Source organism: Aphidius gifuensis, linkage group LG2 (assembly GCF_014905175.1).
Source record: "Aphidius gifuensis isolate YNYX2018 linkage group LG2, ASM1490517v1, whole genome shotgun sequence".
In the NCBI taxonomy this organism is placed as follows: Eukaryota; Metazoa; Arthropoda; class Insecta; order Hymenoptera; family Braconidae; genus Aphidius; species Aphidius gifuensis.
Window position 1 is genome coordinate 23683236 of NC_057789.1, and position 25955 is coordinate 23709190.

Below are 25955 nucleotides of genomic sequence, written 5' to 3' on the forward strand. Positions count from 1 at the left end.
TGGTAATGACACATGACAAAGCTCATGCTTATGTATGTAAACTGTATGTAAAATGTATCAAAGAATAATAATAATAATTCGTGAGTGACTGGTGCGGCACTGGTGTCATTTAAGAAAACTAGTATTTCTAGCATTAACGCATGCGTATTTTTAAAAATAAAAATAGTCTTGAATAATATTATAAATGTAAATGATTTTTTGTGAAAAATAACTGTTGACGTATACAATGTTTAATGTCCGATAAAAAAATGAAATTAATTTCGTCGTTTGATTATTAAATTGATATATGAGTAATAGTAAAAATCAAAAAATCAAGTACTGATACATAAATATTTTTGCAAATTAAAAATAATTATATTTTTTTTCCATCATTATAATATTTGTTGTGATGATAGTTGGTCCAATAGTTTTATACACTTCAATATACATGTAAATTTTCTAATTAATATTTTATTATTTATATACAACAGCTCAATATATTTCGAGTTTAAAATAATTTCAGAAATTCATTTACATAATTTCTTTTAGATACGAACAATTTTATACTTTCCAATGAATCAGAAAAAATAATTTTGTCTTATCACTAAAATACATGACGATCTACATGAGTTATCGTTCTTGAAAAAAAAAATATATATAACTTAATAATTAATGCCACGTTTCTTCAGAGGTCCATTGAGTAACTTTTTTTGTTTTTTTTTGACAACGAGGCACTGATAACGTGAGCAGTCTTTTTTTAGATAGTGTTTCACAATGGAACCCTTAACATAATATTTTCTTTTTTAAATTGAAATAAAAATAATCTCGAATAATATTATTCATAAATAAAATTTTTGCAAATTACGAATAACAATAATTTTTTTTTTTTAATGTTTATCATAGGATTTTATGATAACTTTGTACTTTTTTAAAAACTTGATATATATTTTTTTATTTTAATATTAAAATTTATAAAATAAAAAGAAAAAAAGTATACGTGTATATGAAATAATTATACAGAAAATTATTTGCTGTATAATTGATAGCTTACTTCAAAATAAAATTTTGAAGCATTTTTTTTGAAACATAATTACAGGGCGCATCGAAATTGCCACCACTGAGCTCTGCAGATCAATCAAATGACGATGGTTTAAAATCTGGCGACACTGAAGTCCTGATAATATATGACATTTCTAAAGGCCCATCAAAACTGAGATGTAAGTTTTTTATTGTAACATAATCATAAAGCAAATGTTTTTTTTCTTTAATTTCATATTTTTATTATTAAATGTTTCAGTACCAACATACTTGGAATATTTTTGTAATTCAAGTTCTGTCTTTTACATCAAAAGTCTATGTGATGATTTCGATACCGAGGAAATTAATCTGGCCAACACAAATTTAACATATCTTCCACGGGAAATATTCAGTGATCTCGAATTGCTAACTTCTTTGAGTTTGAGGTCAAATAAACTGACACGTCTTAAGCCTAATATTTTCAATCATTTGATATTTAGATCTCAGTGATAACAATTTAGCGTCTCTTCCACCAACAATATTCAACGCATTGAAATCTCTAACTGATTTGTATTTAGCTTCAAACAAACTGACCAGTCTTAAGCCTACTATTTTTAATAACTTATCAAGTCTTAAATACTTAGATATCAGTAATAATAATTTAACTTCTCTTCCAATAAAATTATTCAATGGATTAAAACGTTTAACTCACTTATATTTACAGTCAAACAAACTAAAAGACATTGAGCTTCAAACTTTCAATGACTTGTCCAAACTTAAAGACTTGGTTATAACTTATCAGCAATAACAGTTTAACATCTGTCTCACTAGGAGTATTCAATGGATTAGAATCTCTAAAGTATTTAAATTTCAAATTCAAACAAACTGACAAGTATTCAGGGCTATACTTTTAATAACTTGTCCAATCTTAAAACTTTAGACATCAGTTATAATAACTTAAGTTTTATTTCACAAAGATCATTCAACAGATTAGCAAAATTACGTTATTTAGATTTATCATCAAATAAATTGACAAGCTTTAAGCCTGCTACTTTTAACAACTTGTCTGAACTTAAAAATTTACATATTAGTTCAGACTTATTTTCAATGAACTGGAATCTTTAATTTATGTGTTTTTAGATTCAAACAAGCTAACTAGTCTTAAATTTTCAGAGACTTGATTAATCTTGAACTTTTAGATATTAGCTATAATAACTTGACACACCTTTCAACTAATATTTTCTATGGAAATCAAAGACTTGTATCCTTATGTTTACAAGCAAACAAGCTTGATGAATTAAAGCCTAAAGTTTTCAACAATTTAATGCAGCTATGTTTGGTCAATGTTGAACATAATAAATTTAGTCTAACCGAGAACGATAAAGAATTAATTTTAAAAAGTATTAAACAGAAAAACAACGTGTGCAAAACTACATCTACTGCATATGATATTATAAGAGATGAACCTTGCTCTCATGAATTCATTTATTAATAGATAATCACGATTTTTAATCTGAAGAAACAATAATTTCAAAGTATTCTAAAGGTTCTTGTCATAAATTCATATCATTATTAAATATTCAATTATTATTGCTGCATAATTTTGTAATTTACTATGAAAAACTCATAATTTATAAATAATATTAAAATTACAAAATAACAATGCAATTTTAAAGTTACACTACTATAATAAAATAAAATTATGATCAATTCTGTATCTTAAAAAACATTCAAATAAAAATTATGCTATAATAAACTATATAATTTTTTGTAATTAATAAATCCTGACACTATCATTATAAATTTTAAATGATATGGTAATTTATCATCATTCATCACATATTTCTATCAATTTTATTAGAGGGAATTTGTCAAACTTATATACTTCATAAATTTTATAAAAATATATAAATTAAAATATATAAAATAAAAAAAAACACTACAAATGAATAATCCTTCACAATTTTTATAAATAAATATTTTTTCGATAAAAAATAATTGAATCTTGATAATAATTACTGAGATTTTGTTTCAAAAGAAAAAAATATTTGTAAAATATTATTATAATCATATAAATAAATATTTAAACTGAAAAAATTATATAACAATTAAAAAAAATTTATTTATCGATTATTTTTTTATAATAAAATGCGTTCATTATGTGTATGTGTATCAATATTTGAAGACCAATGACAATATTATTTTAATAAGCAAAAACACAACTTTCAATCATTTATTTATTAACATATATTTTAATATATATTTTTTATTAACACCATACAAAAAAATCATAAATTAAAAAAAGAATGAAAATAGCAAGAATCAAATAAGCTCGTTGAATTTAAATAATAAATTTTAGAATTTTAAATCATATAAAAGTTTTTAAATTATTGTCAATGTATACATAGGAGTTTCATGACCTTCCCAGGGATCTAAGAGATTATTAAATTCATCTTTTAATAAACTAGCCAATTTTTTCGACAACTAATACAGTGTCTCAAGACTTTCAAGACCATTGAAAATACCTTCGGATAATGTTGTTAGATTGTTGTGGACCATACTAAGCTCCTCAAGTTGTGATAAACCATTGAAACAACCCGACTCAAGATTTTGTAGTTTGTTTGAGTTTAATTCCAGTACCTTAAGACTTCCAAGACCATTGAAAACATCTTTGGACAATGTTGTAAGACTGTTGTGACTCAGATCAAGCTTCTCAAGTCGTGATAAATCATTGAAATAACCTGACTCAAGATTTTGTAGTTCGATTGAAGACAAATACAGTCTCTGAAGACTTTCAAGACCATTAAAAAGACCTTCGGATAATGTTGCTAAACTGTTTTCGCTTATATGAAGCTCATAAAGTTGTGATAAACCATTGAAACAACCTGGTTCAAGATTTTGTAGTTTGTTTGAATCCAAATTTAGTGACGACAAATTTTCAAGACCATTGAAACAACCTGGTTCAAGATTTTGTAGTTTGTTTGAATCCAAATTTAGTGACGACAAATTTTCAAGACCATTGAAACAACCTGACTCAAGATTTTGTAGTTTGTTTGAATCCAAATTTAGTGACGACAAATTTTCAAGACCATTGAAACAACCTGACTCAAGATTGTTCAGATTGTTTGAACGTAAATTTAGACAACGAAGCTTTTTTAAATTACGAAATATATCTTTTGGTAAAGTTTTGAGATTGTTATAGCAGATATCAAGACTCTCTAGGCTCAATAAATCATCGAAAATACCTGGCTCAAGGTAACTCAATTGGTTACAATTTAAATTCAGGATACACAGATCTTGTAGGCCATTAAATATATCTTTTGATAAAGTTATTAGTTTGTTGAAACTGAGATCAAGATTTATAAGTTGTAATAACTCATAGAAAATACTCGACTCGAGATATTTTAGTTCGTTTGAATTTATTCGTAACCAACGAAGATCATCAAGAGGATTAAAGATATCTTTTGGCAGTGTTGTCAGATTCCTACAGCTGATTTCTAATTCCTCAAGTTGAAGATCTTCAAGGCCATGAAATAAATCTGTTGGAAAAACAGTTAAGTTTCTCTGAGAAATGTTCATCTCATGTTTTTCAGCATTATTACTCAGCAACTCACAAATTTCTTGATTATAATAAGGTGACTCTCGGTTACAAAAGTATTTATTATGGCTTTTAATAGTTGGCGTTGAAATATTTGTATCCATAACTGAAACATAATTAAATATTTGAAAATTTTATATTTGAATTTTAATAACACGTAATTAAAATTTTATTAGATAAATTTGGAAACTTTCTGTTAATTGGCAATCAGCATCCGTTATAAATAAGAAAGGGAAAACTAGAAATTTATGAAATATTTTGATTCGTGGTTTCAATGTAATTTTGATAATAAATAAATTTACTCACTTGAAATTTTGTCAATATATCAATATGGATATAAATTTCTCAATATATTCTGTAATATTGATTGATGATGCAGTGGTTACGCAGTATGACGATATGTGAAAACTTGAAAAATAAAAAAAAAAAACATCATTATTATTTTTTTAATTGTGATATCAAGAATAAAGAACAAATGTTCAATTTTGACATTGAACACGTTTTTTCGATAATGACATTGAGATTGACTCTCTATTATATCCACAGTTTTAATTCTATAATTTAATTCACATATATACTATTGATGTAATTTAAAATTAAAAGTATTGAATGATTTTTACTTACCACAGTAATGAAGGTAGTCAAAAAAATTTAGTCAGTTAATTACGTGACGACGATATATCTCTCTGTCGTAAAAGTAATAAGTGAGTCCAGTCAAGACCTCGTTAATAAGAGGCACTCTTCAAAGCTATATAAAAACAATTTTTTTGGATAGTAACAAGTGATGAAACTTTATTTTAAAAACCACGTGAGTAACATTAACAAAGAACTTTTAGTGATAGCAGAGCTAGTGCGTATGCATCAACCGCATCAACGAATGATTCGTGAGTGAATGGTGCGGCACCAGAGTTGCCAGGTACTGAATGAGTCAAAGCGCCACAGTGCGGCGACGACGGAGCCAAAAAGCGCCATTTTTGCACCGTTCAAGAAAACTAGTATATTTTAGGATTAGACACACACTTGTATAACGCATGCGCAGTTTCAGAAATCTAGTTTTCTCTCACCTGTCGCAAATTCGCAATCCAATGAAATTATTTTTCTGCATTAGATATTGTCTATACGACGTCGCTAGTGTTGACAAATAACTATTACTAATTGATCACTGCTAAATAACATTTTATTATTAATTCATTTTTCACTTACCCCAGTAATGAAAATAACCAACAAAATTGAGCCAGCTATTTACGTGACGACGATATATCCCTTTATCGTGAAGGTCATGAATGAGTCTAGTTAAGGGATTTGGACGATTTTTTTCGGAATATGAGAAAGAAATGAAATTTATACAGTAGATTTTTGAAATACTAATACATTTTATGTGATTTTTTGGTAATTGTTTGGAAGCTCTTTTTTTTTATTAATTTTTAAAGTTGACAACTTTTAACATTGGCTCTTATGGAGAATACGATTTTTGTCAAAAAAAAATCCATTAAAATACCAATATCTCCAATCGACAATATTACATCATGAAAAAAAACTATCGGGTTATAAAATGAGACAAAAGAAAACGTATAGAAAAAAAATAAAGAGGTTTGGAGCATAGTTTTTTTACAATTAATAATTAAAGTATGAAAAAATGGATTTTTATTGAGGAATTATTGAAAAATCACTAGAGATCTCTTGCGGATGATTTCTAGAAACACAATATTTCTATGAGTGCGAAAAAGACAAAAAACAGGGAAAAAATGTTGTCTCACTCTTCGTTTTAAAAAATCGTCCAAATCCCTTTACTTAACTGTCAAGACCTTGTGGATAACAGACGCAATTTAAAACTGTGAAAATAATATTCTGAGATTGCAACAAATGGTAAAAATTTCTTTAAAACCACGTATGCGAGATTGAATAATAATTTTTAGTGATGGCAGATGAGAGCTAATGCGTTATGTATCAAAAAATAATTCGTGAGAGTGATATGTGCGGCGTTCAAGAAAACTATAGTATTCCCTACATTTTCTAGCATTAGACACACACTCGTATAACGCATGCGTTGACTAATAACTATTACTAATTGATCAGTGCAAGACAACATTTTATGAGAAAGATTTTGTTAAATTTGTATACACTCATGGACTTTATGAAAATGTATTCCCCTCTTAAATTCAAAAACGACTAAAAATAAATTTATTTAAACTCGAAAAGAATCTGACTTATATAGAATAAATTAACGCTTTTGTTCAATGAAAAAAAAAAAAGAAAAAGTTATATTTTTTTATAATAAAAGAAGTTTATTATGTGTATGTGTATCAATATTTAAAGACCAATGGCAATATTACACCAATTAGCAAAAACACAACAAATTTCAATTATTTATTAAACTTTATTTGATTTTTTATGAATACCATACATGAAATCATAAATTATAAAAAGAATGAAAATTAAGAGAGATGATAAAGATTTTGAAAGACCATTAAATATATCTTCTGAGAAACTAGTCAACTTGTTTGGAAAAAAATACAGTGTCCGAAGACTTTCAAGACCATTAAAAACATCTTCGGATAATGTTGTTAGACTGTTGTGGATCATATTAAGCTTCTCAAGTCGTGATAAACCATTGAAACAACCTGGCTCAAGATTTTGTAGTTTGTTCGAATTTAAATATAGTCTCTGAAGACTTTCAAGACCATTGAAAACATCTTTGGATAATGTTGTAAGACTATTATGGCCCAGATGAAGCTTCTCAAGTCGTGATAAATCATTGAAATAACCTGACTCAAGATTTTGTAGTTTGTTTGAATTCAAATACAGTATCTGAAGACTTTCGAGACCATTGAAAAGACCTTCGGATAATGTTGCTAAACTGTTTTTGCTCATACGAAGCTCATGGAGGTGTGATAAACCATTGAAACAACCTGACTCAAGAATTCGTAGTTTGTTAGAGCCTAAATAAAGACTTCGAAGCTCTTTTAAACTACTAAATATATTTTTTGATAAAAATGTGACTTTGTTTCTATCCAAATATAGCTCCAACAAATTTTCAAGGCCATTGAAACAACCTGACTCAAGATTGTTCAGTTTGTTTGAACGTAAATTTAGATAACGAAGCTTTTTTAAATTACGAAATATATCTTTCGGTAAAGTTGTAAGATTGTTATCACTGATATAAAGATCATTTAGGCTCAATAAATCATCGAAAATACCTGGCTCAAGGTAACTGAGTTGGTTAAAACTTAAATCTAGGACACACAGATCTTGTAGACCATTAAATATATCTTTTGATAAAGTTATTAGTTTGTTGCAGCTGAGATCAAGTTTCTTAAGTTGTAATAACTCATAGAAAATACTCGAATCTAGATATTTTAGTTCGCTGCAATTCATTCGTAACGTACGAAGATCATCAAGAGGATTGAAGATATCTTTTGGCAGTGTAGTCAGATTGTCACATTCGATATTCAATAGCTTAAGGTGAAGATCTTCAAGGCCATGAAATAAATCTCTTGGAAAAACAGTTAATTCTTCCGAAGAAATGCTCATGCTCTTTTTTTCAGCATTCTTACTCAGCAACTTACAAACCTTTGGTTTATAATAAGGTGACTTTTTGTTACAAAAGTATTTATGATGGCTTTTAATTGTTGACGTTGAAATATTTGTATCCATAACTAAAACATAATTAAATATTTGATCTCTTAATTAATTTGTTAATTAAATTTGGAAACTTTCTGTCAATTGGCAATGCAATCAGTATCCGTTATAAATAAGAAAGAGAAAACTAAAAATTCATGAAATAATTTGATTCGTGGTTTCCATTTAATTTCTATTAAATAATAATTAAATTACTTACTTGAAATTTTGTCAATATATCGATATGGATATAAATTTCTTAATATATTTTTTAATGTTGATTGAGGTGATGCAGTTGTTACACAGTATAACAATATTTGAAAACTTGAAAATAAACAAAAACATCATCATTATTATTTTTGTAAGCTGATAAAAAATACATATAGTACGTTTTCTAAAATAAGTTTATGGTAGTATATCATAAAATATTATCAAATAAATAATGCAAAATCAATATTTATTTTTGAATGATTGATGTAATAAAATTTATCGATGACAATGTATTTTTTTTTCTATATTGAAATAAGTCGTCAAAGATAAATGAAGTAATAATATTATCATCTCATTTTGACAAATTTTGTATAGAAATTAATTTTTGTTATTTTATTTTTTTGTTTTGATAAGATTTATTGTGACTATAATCTATTGAAAAAACAAGTGTGTCAGCTATTTATGACCAAATAAACATTATGTTTTCTTTTTATGATAAAAAAAAAAAAAAAATGTCATAATTATTCATTTTTATATGAAAATATTGTAAACATGACAAATATATTTTTTAGAGATCCACGAGAATTTTAAATACTATAGTATCAGCTTCAAGCTATGGATGACACATAGTCACATGGTCATCAAAATGATATTAAGATTAAAGAGCACATGTTCAATTTTTACATTGAACACGTTTTCTTGATCACGACATTGAGATTGACATACATTATACATATACACAGTTTTAATTTTGTAACAGAATTCACAAATATACATTGTATACATGTATTACATGTACTTGTATACTATTAATGTAATTTAAAATTAATACAAATTTAAAATTAAAAGTATTGAATGATTTTTCACTTACCACAGTAATGAAGATAACCAACAAAATTGAGCCAGCTATTTACGTGACGACGATATATCTCTTTATCGTAAAAGTGATGAGTGAGTCCAGCTAACTGTCAAGACTTTGTTGATAACAGACACGATTTGAAACTATAAAAATAATTTTATTGGATTGCAACAGATGATGAAAAACGTTTTTTAAAACCACGTGTGCGACATTAATTAAAAATTTTTGGTGATGACAGAGCTAATGCGTATGCATCAAAGAATAATTCGTGAATGATTGGTGCGGCGTTCAAGAAAACTAGTAATATAAATTATTTTCTTCATTTTCTACATTTTCTAGCATTAGACACTAACTTGTATAACGCATGCGCAGTTTTAAAAATATAGTTTTCAGTCGCAATCCAATAAAATTATTTTTTCTGCATTAGATATTGTCTGTACGACGTTTTTATCCCGGGGTCACTTATAAGTATTACTATAATTGATCACTGCAAGTTAACATTTTATGAGAAAGATTCTGTCAAATTTGGATACACTCATGGACTTTATGAAAATATATATTTACATCTATTAAAAAACCACTACAAATGAATAATCATTTACAAATAGATTTTTTTTTTATGAAAAATAATTGAATCTTGAAAATAATTACTGACATTTTGATTAGACAAATAATAATATTTGTAAAATAATATTAATCATATAAATAAATATTCAAACTGAAAAAATTAACTTTTTTGTTTAACAAAAAAAAAAAAAAAATTATATTTTTATAATAAAATGCCTCATTATGTATGTGTATCAATATTTGAAGACCAATGGCAATAATATTTAAAGCAACAACATCAATTTTTTTGAACTTTTTCAAGAATACCATACATTTACACATAAATTAAAAAAAGAATGAAAATAGCAAAAATCAAATCGGCTCGTTGAATTTAAATAATAAATTTTGGACGTTCAAACCATATAAAAGTTGTTAAATTATTACCAATGTTCTCATGGGAATATATATATATATAGGTATATAAATGAATTTAAATTAAGGTAATAGTTAAACACCAATAGTTTCTATTCAATGATAAATATTAATTTATTGTATGATTCATTAATTGAAGTTTTTTTTTTTGCTGACATAAAGTCTCAATATTTGATAGACTAAAATAATATAATTATTCGTATCCTCAAAAAAAAACTGTCCCAATAATTTATTTTTTTATTAAAATATTGTAAACATAGCAAATATATTTTTTATAGATCCAGACTTTCTTAGTCTTGATAAAAATGAGACAACATTTTTTTGCTGGCAAAATAGTGAAACTGGTGAAGCATCAACACAATGTTACATATCCATCAGTAAAATTTCTGATACAAAAAAACGAATTATTGTTGATTGTAAAAAACCAATTGAAAATCACTCAGTCAAAGTAGGTCCGGATGATCTATATCGATCTGGTTTCATGGGCTTTTCTGATATGAAATCTGATGTGATTTTGAAACGATTTACTGGAAATAATAGAGCTGTTTTTAATGTTCTTTTAAAATTTATTCGTCCTCGAGAATATGGACAACCAACATTTTTTAAAACTCTAAATGCCGAAAATAGATTACTTTTATTTCTAATGAAAATGAAACTTGGTTTAGACTTTGGTGTTTTGGCTATTCTATTTCAAGTGTGTCCACAAACAGCATCAACAATTTTTAAAAATGTTTTAAAAACTATTTATGAATATACAAAGACCTGGATTTTCTGGCCAAGTAAAGAAGCTATTAAAGCCACAATGCCACAAGCATTTCGAAATTATCCAAACTGTCGTGGTATCATGGATTGTGCTGAAATACGTTGTGAAACACCACCTACTGTTGAACAACGTGTTTTAATGTATTCAACATACAAGTCTGGTTTCACCATTAAATTTTTAATTGTCATTAGCCCATCAGGGTTAATTACATTTATATCAAAAGGATATGGAGGAAAATCCACTGATGAATACATTGTAAATGACTCAGGTTTTATCAATTTAATTGAACCTGGTGATGAAATTATGGCAGACAAAAGTTTTCCTCAAATGACTGATTGCATTTTAGTAATGCCACCTTTTTCTCATAAACCCGAATTCACACGCGATGAAGTTTTAGAAGAATATTCGATTGCTAGTGTAAGAATCCATGTGAAAAGAGCAATTGAACGAGTAAAAACCTTTAAAATTTTAAAGTATGTTACTCATGATTTACTGGATGATATTGATAAGATATTACGTGTTGCTTGTGCTCTAGCTAATTGCAAAGAACCCATCATTCCTAGTGGGTAAAATAACTGACTAAAGAGATTCACCCCTTAAATTTAAAAACTACTAAAAATAAATATTTAAACTCAAAAAGTATTCAACAATTAAAATAAATTAACGCTTTTGTTTAATGAAAAAAAAAAAGAAGTTATTTTTGTATAATAAAATGCGTTAATTATGTGTATGTGTATCAATATTTGAAGACCAATAGCACTATTCTATTAATTAGCAAAAATAAAATTACTTAAAACTTAAAATTATTCATTAAATTTTTTTATTTTGTATAAATACCATACAAAAAAATGATCAAATTAAAAAAAAAATGAAAATAGCAAGAATCCAATAAGTTCGTTGAATTTAAATAATAAATTTTGGAATTTTAAAGCATATAAAAGTTATTAAATTATTGCCAATGTTCTTATGAGAATATATATATAAATTAATTTAAATTAAGGTAATAGTTAAACACCAATAGTTTCTATTCAATGATAAATATTGATTTATTGTTTAATTTATTAATTTAAGTTGTATTATTTGAAAAAAATTGTCATATTTTCAAAAAATGGCATTTAACCATATGAAAGTAATTAAATTATTGAAAAAAATTATTTAAATCATAAAAGATATATATTTATAATCCAAGAAAAATTTAATTAAGAGTATCATCAGCAAGACGTAGTCGACTGTAAAACATTTTGTGTGATACATACAATTCTGATATTTCTCTACAAGGAACAGTGATATATTGATGAAACATGTCGTTCATTCTATTTAAATCATCCTTAATTGTTAATAATTCTTTACGATCTCCCTGCTGGATAAGCTTCTGCCATTCTTTGAGTTTTAGCATCATACAATTCAATTCTATCTTGATTCTTGTCGACAATGTCATACTCTTGAAAAAAAAAAAATTATAAAAATTGTTTTAAATATCAATAGCTTCAAGAACTTAAAGTTTTAAACAAGCAATAAAGTAAGTACCTGGTAGGATGGAAGAGAATGAATAGTTGACCAATTTTCAACACATGCTGTACATTCACATGGTTGAGCATCATCACAAGTGTCTCGTAATCGAAAATATCGTTCTAATTTTGAAGACGTATGATATGATCCAAAAGAACTCCCATGTATCTGAAATGAATTTATAATAATTAAAGTAAAAAAAATAAATACAAGTTTAATTATTTTGTGACTTCAATAAATACCAGTTCTCCTTGTTTTATTGGTTTGCAAACATAATATCCAACATTTGAGCCCACATAAGTCCAATTGACATTGGGATCACAGCTTGGTTTTATAATCCTACAAAATGGTATCAAGGCTGTGTACCACACAACGTTATCCGCATCTACAAACTGATAAATTTTGTTTAAAATAAATAATTTTAATGAATACTTAATTGATTTATTATCAATAATAAATTAAATAAATACAAACCGATTGACTATTGTAACAATCAATCATGGTATATCGCAATATTAGTTCTCCAAGAATGAATATTTTTTTATTTTTACTTTTAAACAAATCTTTCAATGTCATTTTTTTACCTAATATATTTGTGTTTTGACAAAAAATTGTAACAATCACTACCGCAGTTAATGCTGAATCAAGAGGACACATATTTGATTTTGGTTCATGATAATTAAGAAGATGAAAATTATCAATTGTATTAACATCAAGAATACCATTGCTAAATATTGATCCTTGATTTTTTATCGAGTCAATACTATCAACTTTTTTTTTCAATGCAAGTAAACCACCAGCTGAGTTTAGTGTTTTTAACAAAAATTTGACTGTCATACTTTTCTCTGTATTAAATAAGATGTCAAGTTTTAAAAGTTGCCCTAATACTAAGCATTCAGTATTATGATAACTGGCCCATGCTTTCTTTTTACATGTGTCAGAACAATAAATGACGTTTGGACAATTATCACATGGTACACCAGCCCAAGTTTGGCGACCACAATGCCAACAATTAGTAAAACGTAGTTTATCATTAATAGTTGCTGCAAATGGCTCAGAAATGTAAATGAATTCACCACTCTTGATGTCTCTTGTTGCAACAATATGCTGATTATTATCATTTGTTTTTTTCAATTCAATTGCATCAGATGCATCAACTATTATTGCATTATCATTTTTTATTTCTGGTATAAATTTAATAATTTCACGTGGTTCTTTAAGATCATTGATCATCTTTGGATACTCTTTGGTAATGTCGTATGTTGGATTATATTTTTTCAAGTCAGGAAGCCACTGAATTGCACTGGCTATTGAAACACCTGGTTCAAGTTCTGAGCTTGGTTTCAAGGCCTTTAAACACAATGATTGGCGTAAAAATAATTTTGTTTTTAATTTATCTGGATAGCCTGCCTTTAATGAACGTTCAATGTCAAGAAGACAATCTTCATAGAGTCTTGCCCTGAACAATACAGCTGAACGATTTGCATATGCCAATGATAATTCACTGGATCCAACTGGTGCAAAAGCAATACTCTTTGTGTATGCTTCAATTGATTTGCATAAATAATCTTTATTTTTAGCAGTCGTGTATTCTTTGTTACCAATTTCCCTCCAGATCATTGATTGGCCAACTGTTTTATTAATTTTATCACGAATTTCTTTAATATATGGAGTTATAAAATTCCATGCCACTTCAAATTTATCTTTAAATGTTGTTTTTTGTGAATATTGTCGTCGAGCAATGTTCATATCATCAGTAGAAAATTTAATAATATCCATAACTGCAACAATTTATACAAAATTATGTATTTTTTTAATAAATAATAATAATAGTAATAATAATATTGAAAACAAAGTAATCATGGATCGAACATCATAAAGTAATTTTTGATTATTATTGTGTTAAACAATTGACAATTAAAGAAATAAAAATAACTGAATAAATAACATTATTAAAAACTTACTTGATCTTTTAAGATATTTACATAAACAAGATGAACTTTATGTGTATACAACTTCCACAAAATAAAATGTATGATAAAAATAAAATGACGATCAGCTCAAAAAAAAAAACATTTGACAACCTGACGACGCACCAAACAGAAAGCAATACACATCAAACCTGTAGACGTTGTTCTAGATGATTCGCCATTAATGCTGGTGCCAGTGAGTCATTCAGCCTCTCTCTTTTTATAGTAATCAAAATTGAAAATCCAATGGATTTATTTAAGACTTTTATTATAAAAAAAAATAACTGGAAAATTAGTTTTAATAACTAATACGTTATAAATCACAGTTGAAATAAAATTATTCACTTGAAATGATTGATCAATGGTGATATGTAATAATGTTCCAGTTTCCAACCCAATGCAATGGAAAAATATTATTATTTTACCCATTTTTTATTTGCTTTTTGTTTTTTTGGTAAAAAGCATTACGAGTTTTCATTTGAAAAATTAAATATTTCGTTTAAAAATTTATAAATACTTAAATTTAAAAACAAAATTATTAAAATAATATATCATTTTAATTTTAATCTATTCGAAATACAACATAACATTCAAATGAAAATAATATTTTAATACGATTTTCATATGAAAATTGAAATCAATAAATTAACACTTTTTTCGACGAAAAAAAAAAAAAAAAGAATTTACTTTTTTATGATGGAATGCGTTTATTATAATTATCAATATTTAAAAACCAATAGCAAATATAATATATTATTTTAATTAGGAAAAAAAAACAACTCAAGATTATTAGTCAACCTTTTTATTTTTTATGAATACCACACGAAAATAACATAAATTATAAGCTGAATAGTAATACCCATGAAATGAACCAGTTAAATTTAAATAATAAATTTAACCAAATAAAAGTTGTTAAATTTTTTTAAAATAATTTAAATCATGCAATATCTTTTTTTATAATCCAAAAAAAATTCAAGTAATGATAGTTTCAATCGTTTACTTTTGTTGATTATATTAAAAAAATGAACATTATTGTAAAAAAAATATGAAATAGAATTTTGTTATTTTTTTGGTTGAAAAATAATTACTGGCGAGGATCAAGAACTGTAAGTAGACGATAATTCAACGATTTAAGCGCTAAAATTGTACATGCTATTTCGTAGCAAGGACCAGAAATGTTTTGATGAATTTTATCATTTATGTTGTTCAAAGCATTCTTGATTGTTAATAGATCTTCGGTGTCTCCATGCTCGATGACAAATTCCCACTCTTTTAATTTTAGCATCATACAATCAAATTCTCGAGTGATTCGAGTCCCGATCGGTACATCCTTGAAAAGAAAAAAAAATAAATAAAAAGAATAAAATTAGTTTTAAATATAACAATAAGTTTCAATAATTTTTTAACAATAAATAAAATAAATACGTGATAAGATGGAAGGTATTCAACGATCATCAATTTTTTATCACATCCTACACATTTACATGCTACACGACCATATATACTTGCAACATGTCTTGCAGTTTGTGATGTTATAAAACATGGACCAGAAGTACTTATAAGTATCTGAAATAAATTTATAATTATCAAAATATATAAAAATATAAATACAAATATAAATATTCTAAGGGTAAGTACCTCTTCTCCTTGCTTAATTGGCTTGCAAGTGTAGAATCCAACTTTTGAATCCGCATGAGTCCAGTCGACATTTGGATCAAGATTTCTCTTGAATGTCTTGCATAATGGTACCATGACATTTGACCATACAAGAGTACTATCAGGTTCTGTTACTATCAACTGATAAATTTTGTTTAAAAATATAATAATTGTCATAAATACTGAATTGGTTTATTATGAATAATCAATACATACCGGTAGACCATTGTGATGTACAATCATCATATAACGCAATAATATCTCTCCCAAAATAAATATGTTTTTATTTTCCTCGTTGATCAATTCATTTACTGTCATTTTTTTACCAACTATATAAGTTTTTTGACACAAAATTGATACAATCCATGCTGGAAATAATGCCAAAGACTCAAAATTATCTCCCTTCAATGTTGGCATCGAATAATCAAGACGATGAAAATTATCAATGGTATTACCATCAAAAATACCATTAGTTGAAATAAATTCTTCATTATTCATTGAGTCAATGTTGTCAATTTGTTTTTTTAATTCAAGCAAACCACCAGCTGAGTTTAGTGCCTGACAAAAAAGTTTGACTGTTAAAAATTGTTGTGTATCCATTTTTTCAGATTTAACAAATTGTTTTAATACAACACATTCAAGATTATGATAACTGTCCCATGCTTTTCTTTTACATATGTCAGAACAATATATAATGTTTGGACAATCATTACATGGTACACCAGCCCACGTTTGGCGACAACAATGCCAGCAACTAGTAAAACGTAATTCATTACTAGGAGTTGCTGCAAGTGGCTCACAAATGTAAATGAATTCACCAGATTTGATGTCTCTTGTTGCAACAATATGTTGATTATTATCATTTGTTTTTTTCAATTCAATTGCATCAGATGCACCAACTATTATTGCATTATCAGTTTGTATTTCTGGTATAAATTTAATAATTTCACGTGGTTCTTTAATTTCATTGATCATTTTTGGATACTCTTTGGTAATGTCGTATGCTGGATTATAATTTTTCAAGTCAGGAAGCCAGCGTATTGCATGAACCATGGAAATACTTGCTTCAAGGTCTGAGTTTGATTTCAAGGCCTTGAAACACAATGATTGACGTAAAAATAATGCTGTTTTCAATTCACCTGGATAGCCTGATTTTAATGAACGTTCAATGTCAAGTAAACAATCTTCATAGAGTCTTGCCTTGAACAATACAGCTGAACGATTTGCATAAGCCAATGACAATTCGTTGGACCCAAGTGGTGCAAATGCAATACTCTTGGTATATGCTTCAATTGATTTGCGTAAATAATCTTGAGAAGTTGAAGTAGTGTATTCTTTGTTACCAATTTTTCTCCAATGCATTGAGTCGCCAACCGTTTTGTTAAGTTCATCACGACTTTCAATAATAAATGGAGATATAAATTTCCATATCACTGCAAATTTATTTTTCAATGTTATTTGTGCTGAAAACTGTTCTTCAGCAGTGTCTTTTTCATCAAGCGGAGGTTCAATAAAATCCATAACTGTAATAAATAAATTAGTTTTTAATTTTATTCATGAATAAATAATCATCATAATTAATCAAAACAAAATAAGGTTATTCCTGATTGTAAAAGCAAAGTATATTGTTGATCTTGAATGAATAATAATAATTATAATATTGTACAAAATAAAGTTATATTTGATTGACGAAAAATCAATAATATTTAAATAATATATTAATAATTGATTAAAGAAAAAATCAAAAAAATAAATGAGGAATGAAAAACTTACTTGATCTTGATTTTTTACGTATTTATTATTAAAACCAAAGTTGCAACAAAATTTTATTTTTGTTGATGTTTAGTACAAACGTTAATTATTATTAATTGTTAATTATTAATTAATTTGTTAGTCAAAATAAAATGACAATCAGCTAAGCATAAAAAAGACGACTGACAACCTAACGACGCACAAAAAACCGTTAACATAAATATGTATGATGAGCCAACGACAGCATTTCATGTAAACCATGAACGATATAATAAGCTAATATATACATCTTCTATGCTCTGTTTCATCATGTTCTGTCTTGACTCTTGCTCTGTCTGTTTTCACGTTTCAGTTTTTTTTTCAGTGTTTTTAATGGTGGATCTCGTGGTTCCAGATTCGTTTTGATGTTTCATTTATATCTACATACATATTATTGATATCGATATTTCTCCCTCGAGCGATGCTAGTGCCGTCAATTAAATCTCTCTCACTTTTAATTTCTCTCACTCTGTTTTTTAAGGAACTAAATTTAAATATATTTCACCCTAAAATTACAAATTTAATATTTGTAATTATCAAAAAATATCTATCATATTTTCATTCAATTGTTGAATTGATATTTCATTTGTTTAATAATAAATAAATAAATAAATTAGTTATTTTCAAAAACTCATCAATCAAAGTGAAAAATAAATGAAGGTCTCATATATGACAATTATTGGGATTACGTTTATTATATCAACTTGTGATCTAAACAAAAAATTATAATTTATATTTTTTATTTATAAATGAGTTATAAAATTTAATAATAATTTTTTTAATGTGTATTTTCAGATAAATTGAAAATTGAAATGTATTTTCAATTTCTCCCTTAGAATATAATTATAAAAAAATAAATGTAATATTAATCTTGATAACTGAAAAATAGCAACAATTTATTTAACAAACAATAGACAAACTATCGAAATAAACTTTATATTATTAAAAAACAATAGTAAACCTAATATTAATATAATATGATTTGAAAAAGAAAAAATAATATCCATTTTTATTCATGTACTTTTCAATAATGAAGAAAAAAACAAAAAAAAAAAAAAGTTTTAATTTTTTTTTTTTATAATACCGAATGAAAATAATAAACTATAAAGTAACAAAAAAACAAAAAAATTTAAACAAAAAATTTTGAAAAATATTATAAAAACATTATAAATTAATTTAATTTGAAAATCCTAAATTCAAAAATAAAAGTTATTAATTCTTTCAATACTTTCAATCATCCAACTCAAATGATGAAAGTTTTTTTTTTTTTTCTCCTGAAAGCTTAGCTAATAATATTTTTAATAATTTTTTTTTTCTGGCAGAAATAAACAGCGATGTAAAAGAATATATAAAGTGGAAAGTTAATAGAAAATAATATCATAACCGGCATGTAAGCGAACGTACAACGTTTTGAGTAATAAATACAATTCTGATATTTCTTTACAAGGAACAGTGATGTATTGATGAAACTTGTCATTCATTCTACTCAAATCATCCTTAATTGCTAATAGGTTTTGGGAACCTCCATACAGGACGAGTTTCTGCAATACTAAGAGTTTCAGCATCATACAATCCAATTTTCTTTTTATTCTTATCGGCATTGTCATACTCTTGAGAAAAAAAAAATAATAAAAATTGTTTTAAATATCAATAGCTTCAAGATCTTAAAGTTTTAAACAAGCAATAAAGTAAGTACCTGGTAGGATGGAAGAGAATCCATAGTTGACCAATTTCCAACACATGCTGTACATTCACAGAATAGAGGATCATTACTGACATTCCCGAAACCAATATGACGTTCAGTTTTAGATACTGTATGATATGAACTAAAAATACTTTGGAGAATCTGAAAATAAATCCATAATTATTATCAAAATATAAAAAAAAAAAACAAGTATAATATTTAAAGACATTAATATAAATACCGGTTCTCCTTGCTTGATTGGTTTGCAAGCAAAATACCCAACATTTGAATCCACATGAGTCCACTGGACATTAGGATCACAGCTTGGTTTTATTATCTTCAAAAGTGGTAACATGACACTCGACCACTCAAAATCATTCGATACCTGATGAATTTTGTTAAAAATATAATAATTATAATAAACAATTATTATTAAATTAATCATATACATACCAGGAGACCGCTGCGATAAACCATCATTATATAACGAAATATTAATTCTCCCAAAATTAATAGTTTTTCATTTTTATATTCGATCAAATCTTTCACTGTCATTTTTTTATCAAATATATCTGTGTTGTGACCTAAAAATGCAACAATCAATACCACAAATGATGCAAATTCGAAAGTGAAATCAGTTGATGTTACTTTAAAATAATCAAGACGAAGAAAATTATCGATAGCATTAACATCAAGAATTCCATCAGTAAATACTAATTCTTTCTTTTCCATTGAGTCAATATTGTCAATTTTTTTCTTTAACTCAATTAGCCCACCAACTGAGTTCAGTGTTTTTAAAAAAAGTTTAACTGCTAATAAAAAACCTTGTGTAACTGTTACAAATTTTAAAAGTTGTCCTAATACTAAACATTCAGTATTATGATAACTATCCCATGCTTTATTTTTACATAAATCAGAACAATATATGATAGCTGAACAATTATCACATGGTATACCAGCCCAAGTTTGACGACAACAATGCCAACAACTTGTAAAACGTGAATCAAGAGTAGCTGCAAATGGCTCAGAAATGTAAATAAATTCACCAGATTTGATGTCTCTTGTTGCAACAATATGATGATTATTATCATTTGTTTTTTTCAATTCAATTGCATCAGATGCACCAACTATTATTGCATTATCATTTTTTATTTCTGGTATAAATTTAATAATTTCACGTGGTTCTTCAAGATCATTGATCATCTTTGGATACTCTTTGATGATGTTGTATTTTGGATTATATTTTTTCAAGTCAGGAAGCCATTGCATTGCACTGGCCATTGAAATACTTGGTTCAAGTTCTGAGCTTGGTTTCAATGCTTTGAAACACAATGATTGACGTAAAAATAATTTTGTTTTTAATTTATCTGGATAGCCTGCTTTTAATGAACGTTCAATGTCAAGAAGACAATCTTCATAGAGTCTTGCTTTGAACAATACAGCTGAACGATTTGCATATGCCAATGACAATTCTTTGGATCCACTTGGTGCAAAAGCAATACTCTTTGTGTATGCTTCAATTGATTTGCATAAATAATCTTCATTTTTTGCAGTAGTATATTCTTTGTTACCAACTTCCCTCCAGATCATTGATTGACCAACTGTTTTATTAATGTTATCATGATTTGTTGTATAATATGGAGTTATAAAATTCCATGCCACTTTAAATTTATCTTCGAATGTTGTTTTATGTAAAAATTGTTGTTTAACAGCATTTGTTGACTCAGCAGGAGGCTTGATAAAATCCATAACTGCAACAAACAATATTTTTCAATTATAAATAAATAATCATCATTATCAATCAAAACAAAATAAGGTTATTCCTGATTGTATAAAGAAAGTATAATTTAGGCACACTATTCATCTCGAATAAATAATAATAATACTATACAAAATAGAGTTATGTTTGATTGTTAACTTGTCAATAATATTCAAACAGTGTTAATAATTGATTGAAGAAAAAAAAAAAAATGAAAAAAAATAAATAACAAACAAATAACTTACTTGATCTTTGATTGTTTTTACTCAAGAAAACAAAACTATTGTTATATTGAAAATAAATAGATAATCACAACAAACTATTATTTTTATTGTTAATAATTTTTATTAATGTTCAATACAAATGTTAATTTTGATTTGTTGTTATTCAACTTGTTATAGACAAATTAAAATGACGATTGACAAAAATTTTTTTTATTTACTGACGACGCACAAAATCGTCAACAAATCTCTCTGTTTATTTATGTTTACATTGATTTACATACATACGATACATAGATATTAGACGGACATCATGCGTTTTCCTCTCGAGCGATACTAGCGCCTTTGAGTCAATGTGTCTCTCTCCCTCTCTCATTTTCTCTCACTCTATTTTTAATGTAATAAATTCAAATATAAAATTCAATGTATGAAAAGTTAGAAATTTACTCTAAAATTACAAATTGAATATTTAGAAAGAAATTCAACCGTATTTCAATTCAATTGATGAATTAATTTTTTATTCATGTCTAATAATGAATAAATTTATAAATAAGTTATTTGCAATTTTTATTATTTAAAGTAGAGAATAAAAAGAAAGTATTATCAATGACAAGCATATTAGGATTACATTTGTATTATTTTGTGGCTTAAACAAAAAATTATAATTTACATTTTTTATTTATAAACAAATTCCAGACTTTAAAAGTGATTTTTTTTACCGTGTACTTTTAGATGAATTGAAAATTAAAATGTATTTTCAATTTGTCCCTTAAAATTTAATTATGATAAAATGAATTGATCATTTTTTTTATTAACTTTTAATGTTTAATTTTACATTCATTTTTTCATATAATTATTAACTGAAAATATCGACAATTTATTTAATAAGCAATAGATAAATTATCGAACTAAATTTTTAATATTTAAAAACCAATGTTAAATTTAATATGCAATTTTAGAAAGATAAAAAAAAAATTATGGTTTTATTTCTGCGCAATATTGAATAATAGAAAAGAGACAAAAAAAAAAAAAAAATGACAAGTTTTAATTATTTTTTTTTGTTATGATTTATGAATAACAATTAAAATTTATAAATTGAAAAGTAAATATGAAAAAACCAAAAAATCTTTTAAATTTAAACTAAAAACAATTTAAGATTATCCAAAAACCTCATAAATTAATTGAAGTAAAAAATCTTGAATTGAATAATAAAAGTTCGTAATTTTTAAAATTATTCAAATCATCTAACTGAATTCATTTAAATGATAAAAGTTTTTTTTTTTCACCCGAAAGCTTAGTTAATAATATTTTCAATTGTTTATTTTTCTGGCTGAAATAACCGTCGATGTAAAAAAAATGTATTAAGTGGAATGTTGTTTTCTTTTTTGTGATGGAAAATAATTACTCGCAAATAGCTTGAGCAGTATGTAGTCGAGCGTACAAAGATTTGAGTAATATATACAATTTTGATATTTCCTTACAAGGAAAAGTGATGTATTGATGAAAGATGTCATTCATGCTATTCAAATGATCCTTCATTGTTGATAAGTTTTGAGGATCTCCGCGGGTGATGTGATAACGCCACTCATCGAATGTCGATGCAATATCATTCAATTTTTTCTGAATTTCTGCTGGCAATCTAATATTACAATCCTTGAAAAAAAAAAAAAAATAAACATAGTTTTAAATATCAATAACTGCAAGAATCTAGAATTTTAAACAAGCAATGAAATAAATACCTGGTAGAATGGAAGATGTTTTATCGTTGGCCAATTTTCAACACATGCTCTACATTCACATATAAGATCACTATTATTTCTTAATCCAAGAATACCAACATATCGTTTAGTTTTAGACACTGTATGATATGGACCGAATTTACACTCGAGAAGCTGAAAATAAATTCATAATTATTATCAAAATACAAAAACATACAAGTATAATTATTCAAAGACATGTACCGGTTCTCCTTGCTTGATTGGTTTGACGGCAAAATATCCAATCTTTGAACCCACATGAATCCAATCAACATTAGAATCACAGCTTGGTTTTAATATCTTTGAAAATGGTAATACGACCGCTGACAATTCCACATTATTAACTAAGAACTGATAAATTTTTTTAAAAATATAATAATTATTATTAACACGAAATTAGTAAACAATTATTAATAAATTAATTATGTACATACCGAGCTATAATTGCGATTAACAATCATCATATGACGCAATAATAATTCTCCCATAATTAATAGTTTTTCATTCTCATATTGAATCAAATCATCCATTGTCATGTTTTCACCTAATATATCTGTTTGTTGGCCAAGTATTGCAACAACCAATACCACAAATGATGCAAATTCAAAAGTACACTTAGTTGATGTTGCTTCAAAATAATCAAGATTAAGAAAATTATTGGTAATATTAACATCCAGAATTCCATTGATAAATATTCTGTCTTTATTTTTCATCGAGTCAATATTGTCAATTCTTCTTTTCAACTCAATTAGTCCACCTACTGTATTCAGTGTCTTGAAAAAGAGTTTGACTGTCAGATAATTTTGTGTAAACATATTTTTATATTTAACAAGGTGTCGTAAAACCAAACATTCAAGATTATGATAACCTCTCCATGCTTTTTTTTTACATAAATCAGAACAATATATGATAGTTGAACAATAATCACATGGTACACCAGCCCACGTTTGGCGACAACAATGCCAACAATTTGTAAAACATGAATCATCACTAAGAGCTGCTGCAAATGGCTCAGAAATGTGAATAAATTCACCAGTTTTAATGTCTCTTGTTGCAACAATATGTTGAATATTTTCACTATTTCTTTTCAATTCAATTGCATCAGATGCATCAACTATTATTGCATTTTCATTTTTTACTCTGGGTATAAATTTAATAATTTCACGTGGTTCTTTAAGATTATTGATCATCTTTTGATTCTCTTTGGTAATGTCGTATGTTGAATGATATTTTTTCAAAAAAGGAAGCCACCTGATTGCATTAGCCATTGAAATACTTGGTTCAAGTTCTGAGTTTGGTTTCAAGGCCTTGAAACACAATGATTGACGTAAAAATAATTTTGTTTTTAATTTATCTGGATAGTCTGCGTTTAATGAACGCTCAATGTCAAGAAGACAATCTTCATAGAGTCTTGCCCTGAATAATACAGCTGAACGATTTGCATATGCCAATGATAATTCTTTGGATCCAGTTGGTGCATGTGCAATACTCTTTGTGTATGCTTCAATTGATTTGAGTAAATAATCTTTATTTTCTGCATTAGTGTATTTTCTGTCACCAATTTCCCTCCAGTTTTTTGATATACTAACTGTTTTATCAATTTCATCATGATTTATGTCAATCATGAGATATGGAGCTAAAAAGATCCATGCCATTTCAAATTTATCTTTAAATGTTGTCATTTGTGAATATTGTTGTGGACCATTTCTCATAGCATCATAACCCATAACTGCAACAAACAGTTAATATATTTTATAATAATCATATTCAAGAAAAATTTATTTTTGATTGTTATTATATGTCAATAATATGGAAACAATATTGATGATTCATTGAAATAACAAATGATAAAATAAATCACGTGAATGAAAGACTTACTTGATCTTTGATGGTTTCTCCTTGAAAAATTAAAATTGAAAATTGCAACAAAATTTTATTTGTTGATGTTCAAACTGAGTCACTGAAACTGCTTGTTAATTTTTAATTGTCGGTCAACGTAATTAAAAATTGTAACTTGTCTTTTTTAATCACCCTGCTTTTATATATCTAATATTTCTTTTAATATTACATTTAAAATAAATAATACAAATTTTTAATATTTAAAAAATTAAAATGACTTTATTGTGTTTATTGAGATTACGAATCGAATTATTTTTAATATTTATACAAGACCAATAATTTTGCCAGTTTGTGATGTGGCACAGCTACGTCACCAATACAAAATTTTTCAATGAATTTACATACCCACATTCATGTATGGTAGCCGGACTCGGAGTAACATTAGATTTATATTATATTTTATTTTACAAGTAACCACCACATTAATGTGGTGGTGGAAATCAAGAAAATATGCGTCGAAGCATTTTCACTCGTTTCGACTACCTTCTTTTATCTGTGTATTTTTGGTATACAATAGAAAAAAATAAACAAAATAATAAATTTCGATATTTCAATGAACACACCCAATACATAATAAATAAACATGAAATTATTTAACAATAAAATAAACATTAAAATATTTTAAAATCATAATAACAAATAGAAACTAATATTTATAAATTAAAAATCTTCCAATTATTTTGGAGA

The 25955-nt window shown here is 26.4% G+C and overlaps 4 protein-coding genes across 5 annotated transcripts; 1 reads left to right on the top strand and 3 right to left on the bottom strand.

Moving 5' to 3' along the window:
* Positions 1-3480: 3480 nt before the first annotated feature.
* Positions 3481-8125, bottom strand: LOC122850574 (insulin-like growth factor-binding protein complex acid labile subunit). The gene is made up of 2 exons (XM_044149707.1): positions 7060-8125; positions 3481-4700 (listed from the first exon to the last, which is right to left on the bottom strand). The coding sequence occupies exons 1-2, from the start codon at positions 8123-8125 to the stop codon at positions 3481-3483; spliced, it is 2286 nt and encodes a 761-aa protein (XP_044005642.1).
* A 1244-nt stretch (positions 8126-9369) lies between these two features.
* On the top strand, positions 9370-11592 carry LOC122850575. Its single transcript, XM_044149708.1, has 2 exons — positions 9370-9373; positions 10538-11592. Exons 1-2 carry the CDS (start codon positions 9370-9372, stop codon positions 11590-11592), a joined length of 1059 nt encoding a protein of 352 aa, XP_044005643.1.
* A 236-nt stretch (positions 11593-11828) lies between these two features.
* Positions 11829-14584, bottom strand: LOC122849569 (SET and MYND domain-containing protein 4-like). Its single transcript, XM_044148325.1, has 5 exons — positions 14496-14584; positions 13006-14312; positions 12774-12923; positions 12550-12699; positions 11829-12463 (listed from the first exon to the last, which is right to left on the bottom strand). Exons 2-5 carry the CDS (start codon positions 14308-14310, stop codon positions 12218-12220), a joined length of 1851 nt encoding a protein of 616 aa, XP_044004260.1. The 5' UTR covers positions 14311-14312; positions 14496-14584; the 3' UTR covers positions 11829-12217.
* An 869-nt stretch (positions 14585-15453) lies between these two features.
* LOC122849568 (SET and MYND domain-containing protein 4-like) lies at positions 15454-17978 on the bottom strand. Of its 2 annotated transcripts, XM_044148324.1 has the most exons (5): positions 17931-17978; positions 16374-17680; positions 16140-16298; positions 15927-16067; positions 15454-15831 (listed from the first exon to the last, which is right to left on the bottom strand). In XM_044148324.1, the coding sequence occupies exons 2-5, from the start codon at positions 17676-17678 to the stop codon at positions 15586-15588; spliced, it is 1851 nt and encodes a 616-aa protein (XP_044004259.1). In that variant the 5' UTR covers positions 17679-17680; positions 17931-17978; the 3' UTR covers positions 15454-15585. The 2 variants fall into 2 exon arrangements, with proteins under 2 accessions (XP_044004259.1, XP_044004258.1); XM_044148323.1 differs by lacking the exon at positions 17931-17978 and having other exon boundaries at positions 16374-17862.
* Positions 17979-25955: the final 7977 nt, after the last annotated feature.

Bases quoted from the DNA above. Each gene is read 5' to 3' on its own strand.
- LOC122850574 (XM_044149707.1), bottom strand. From the start codon at position 8,125: ATGAGCATTTCTTCGGAAGAATTAACTGTTTTTCCAAGAGATTTATTT. The intron at 4,701-7,059 runs GTCTTTCAAAAT...ATTATGTTTCAG, and splicing joins CTCAGAAGATATATTTAATG to TTATGGATACAAATATTTCA.
- LOC122849569 (XM_044148325.1), bottom strand. From the start codon at position 14,310: ATGGATATTATTAAATTTTCTACTGATGATATGAACATTGCTCGACGA. The intron at 12,924-13,005 runs GTTTGTATTTAT...AAAATTTATCAG, and splicing joins ATTGTTACAATAGTCAATCG to TTTGTAGATGCGGATAACGT. The intron at 12,700-12,773 runs GTATTTATTGAA...AATTCATTTCAG, and splicing joins CAATAAAACAAGGAGAACTG to ATACATGGGAGTTCTTTTGG.
- LOC122849568 (XM_044148324.1), bottom strand. From the start codon at position 17,678: ATGGATTTTATTGAACCTCCGCTTGATGAAAAAGACACTGCTGAAGAA. The intron at 16,299-16,373 runs GTATGTATTGAT...AAAATTTATCAG, and splicing joins TACATCACAATGGTCTACCG to TTGATAGTAACAGAACCTGA. The intron at 15,832-15,926 runs GTATTTATTTTA...TTTCTTTTCAAG, and splicing joins AATACCTTCCATCTTATCAC to GATGTACCGATCGGGACTCG.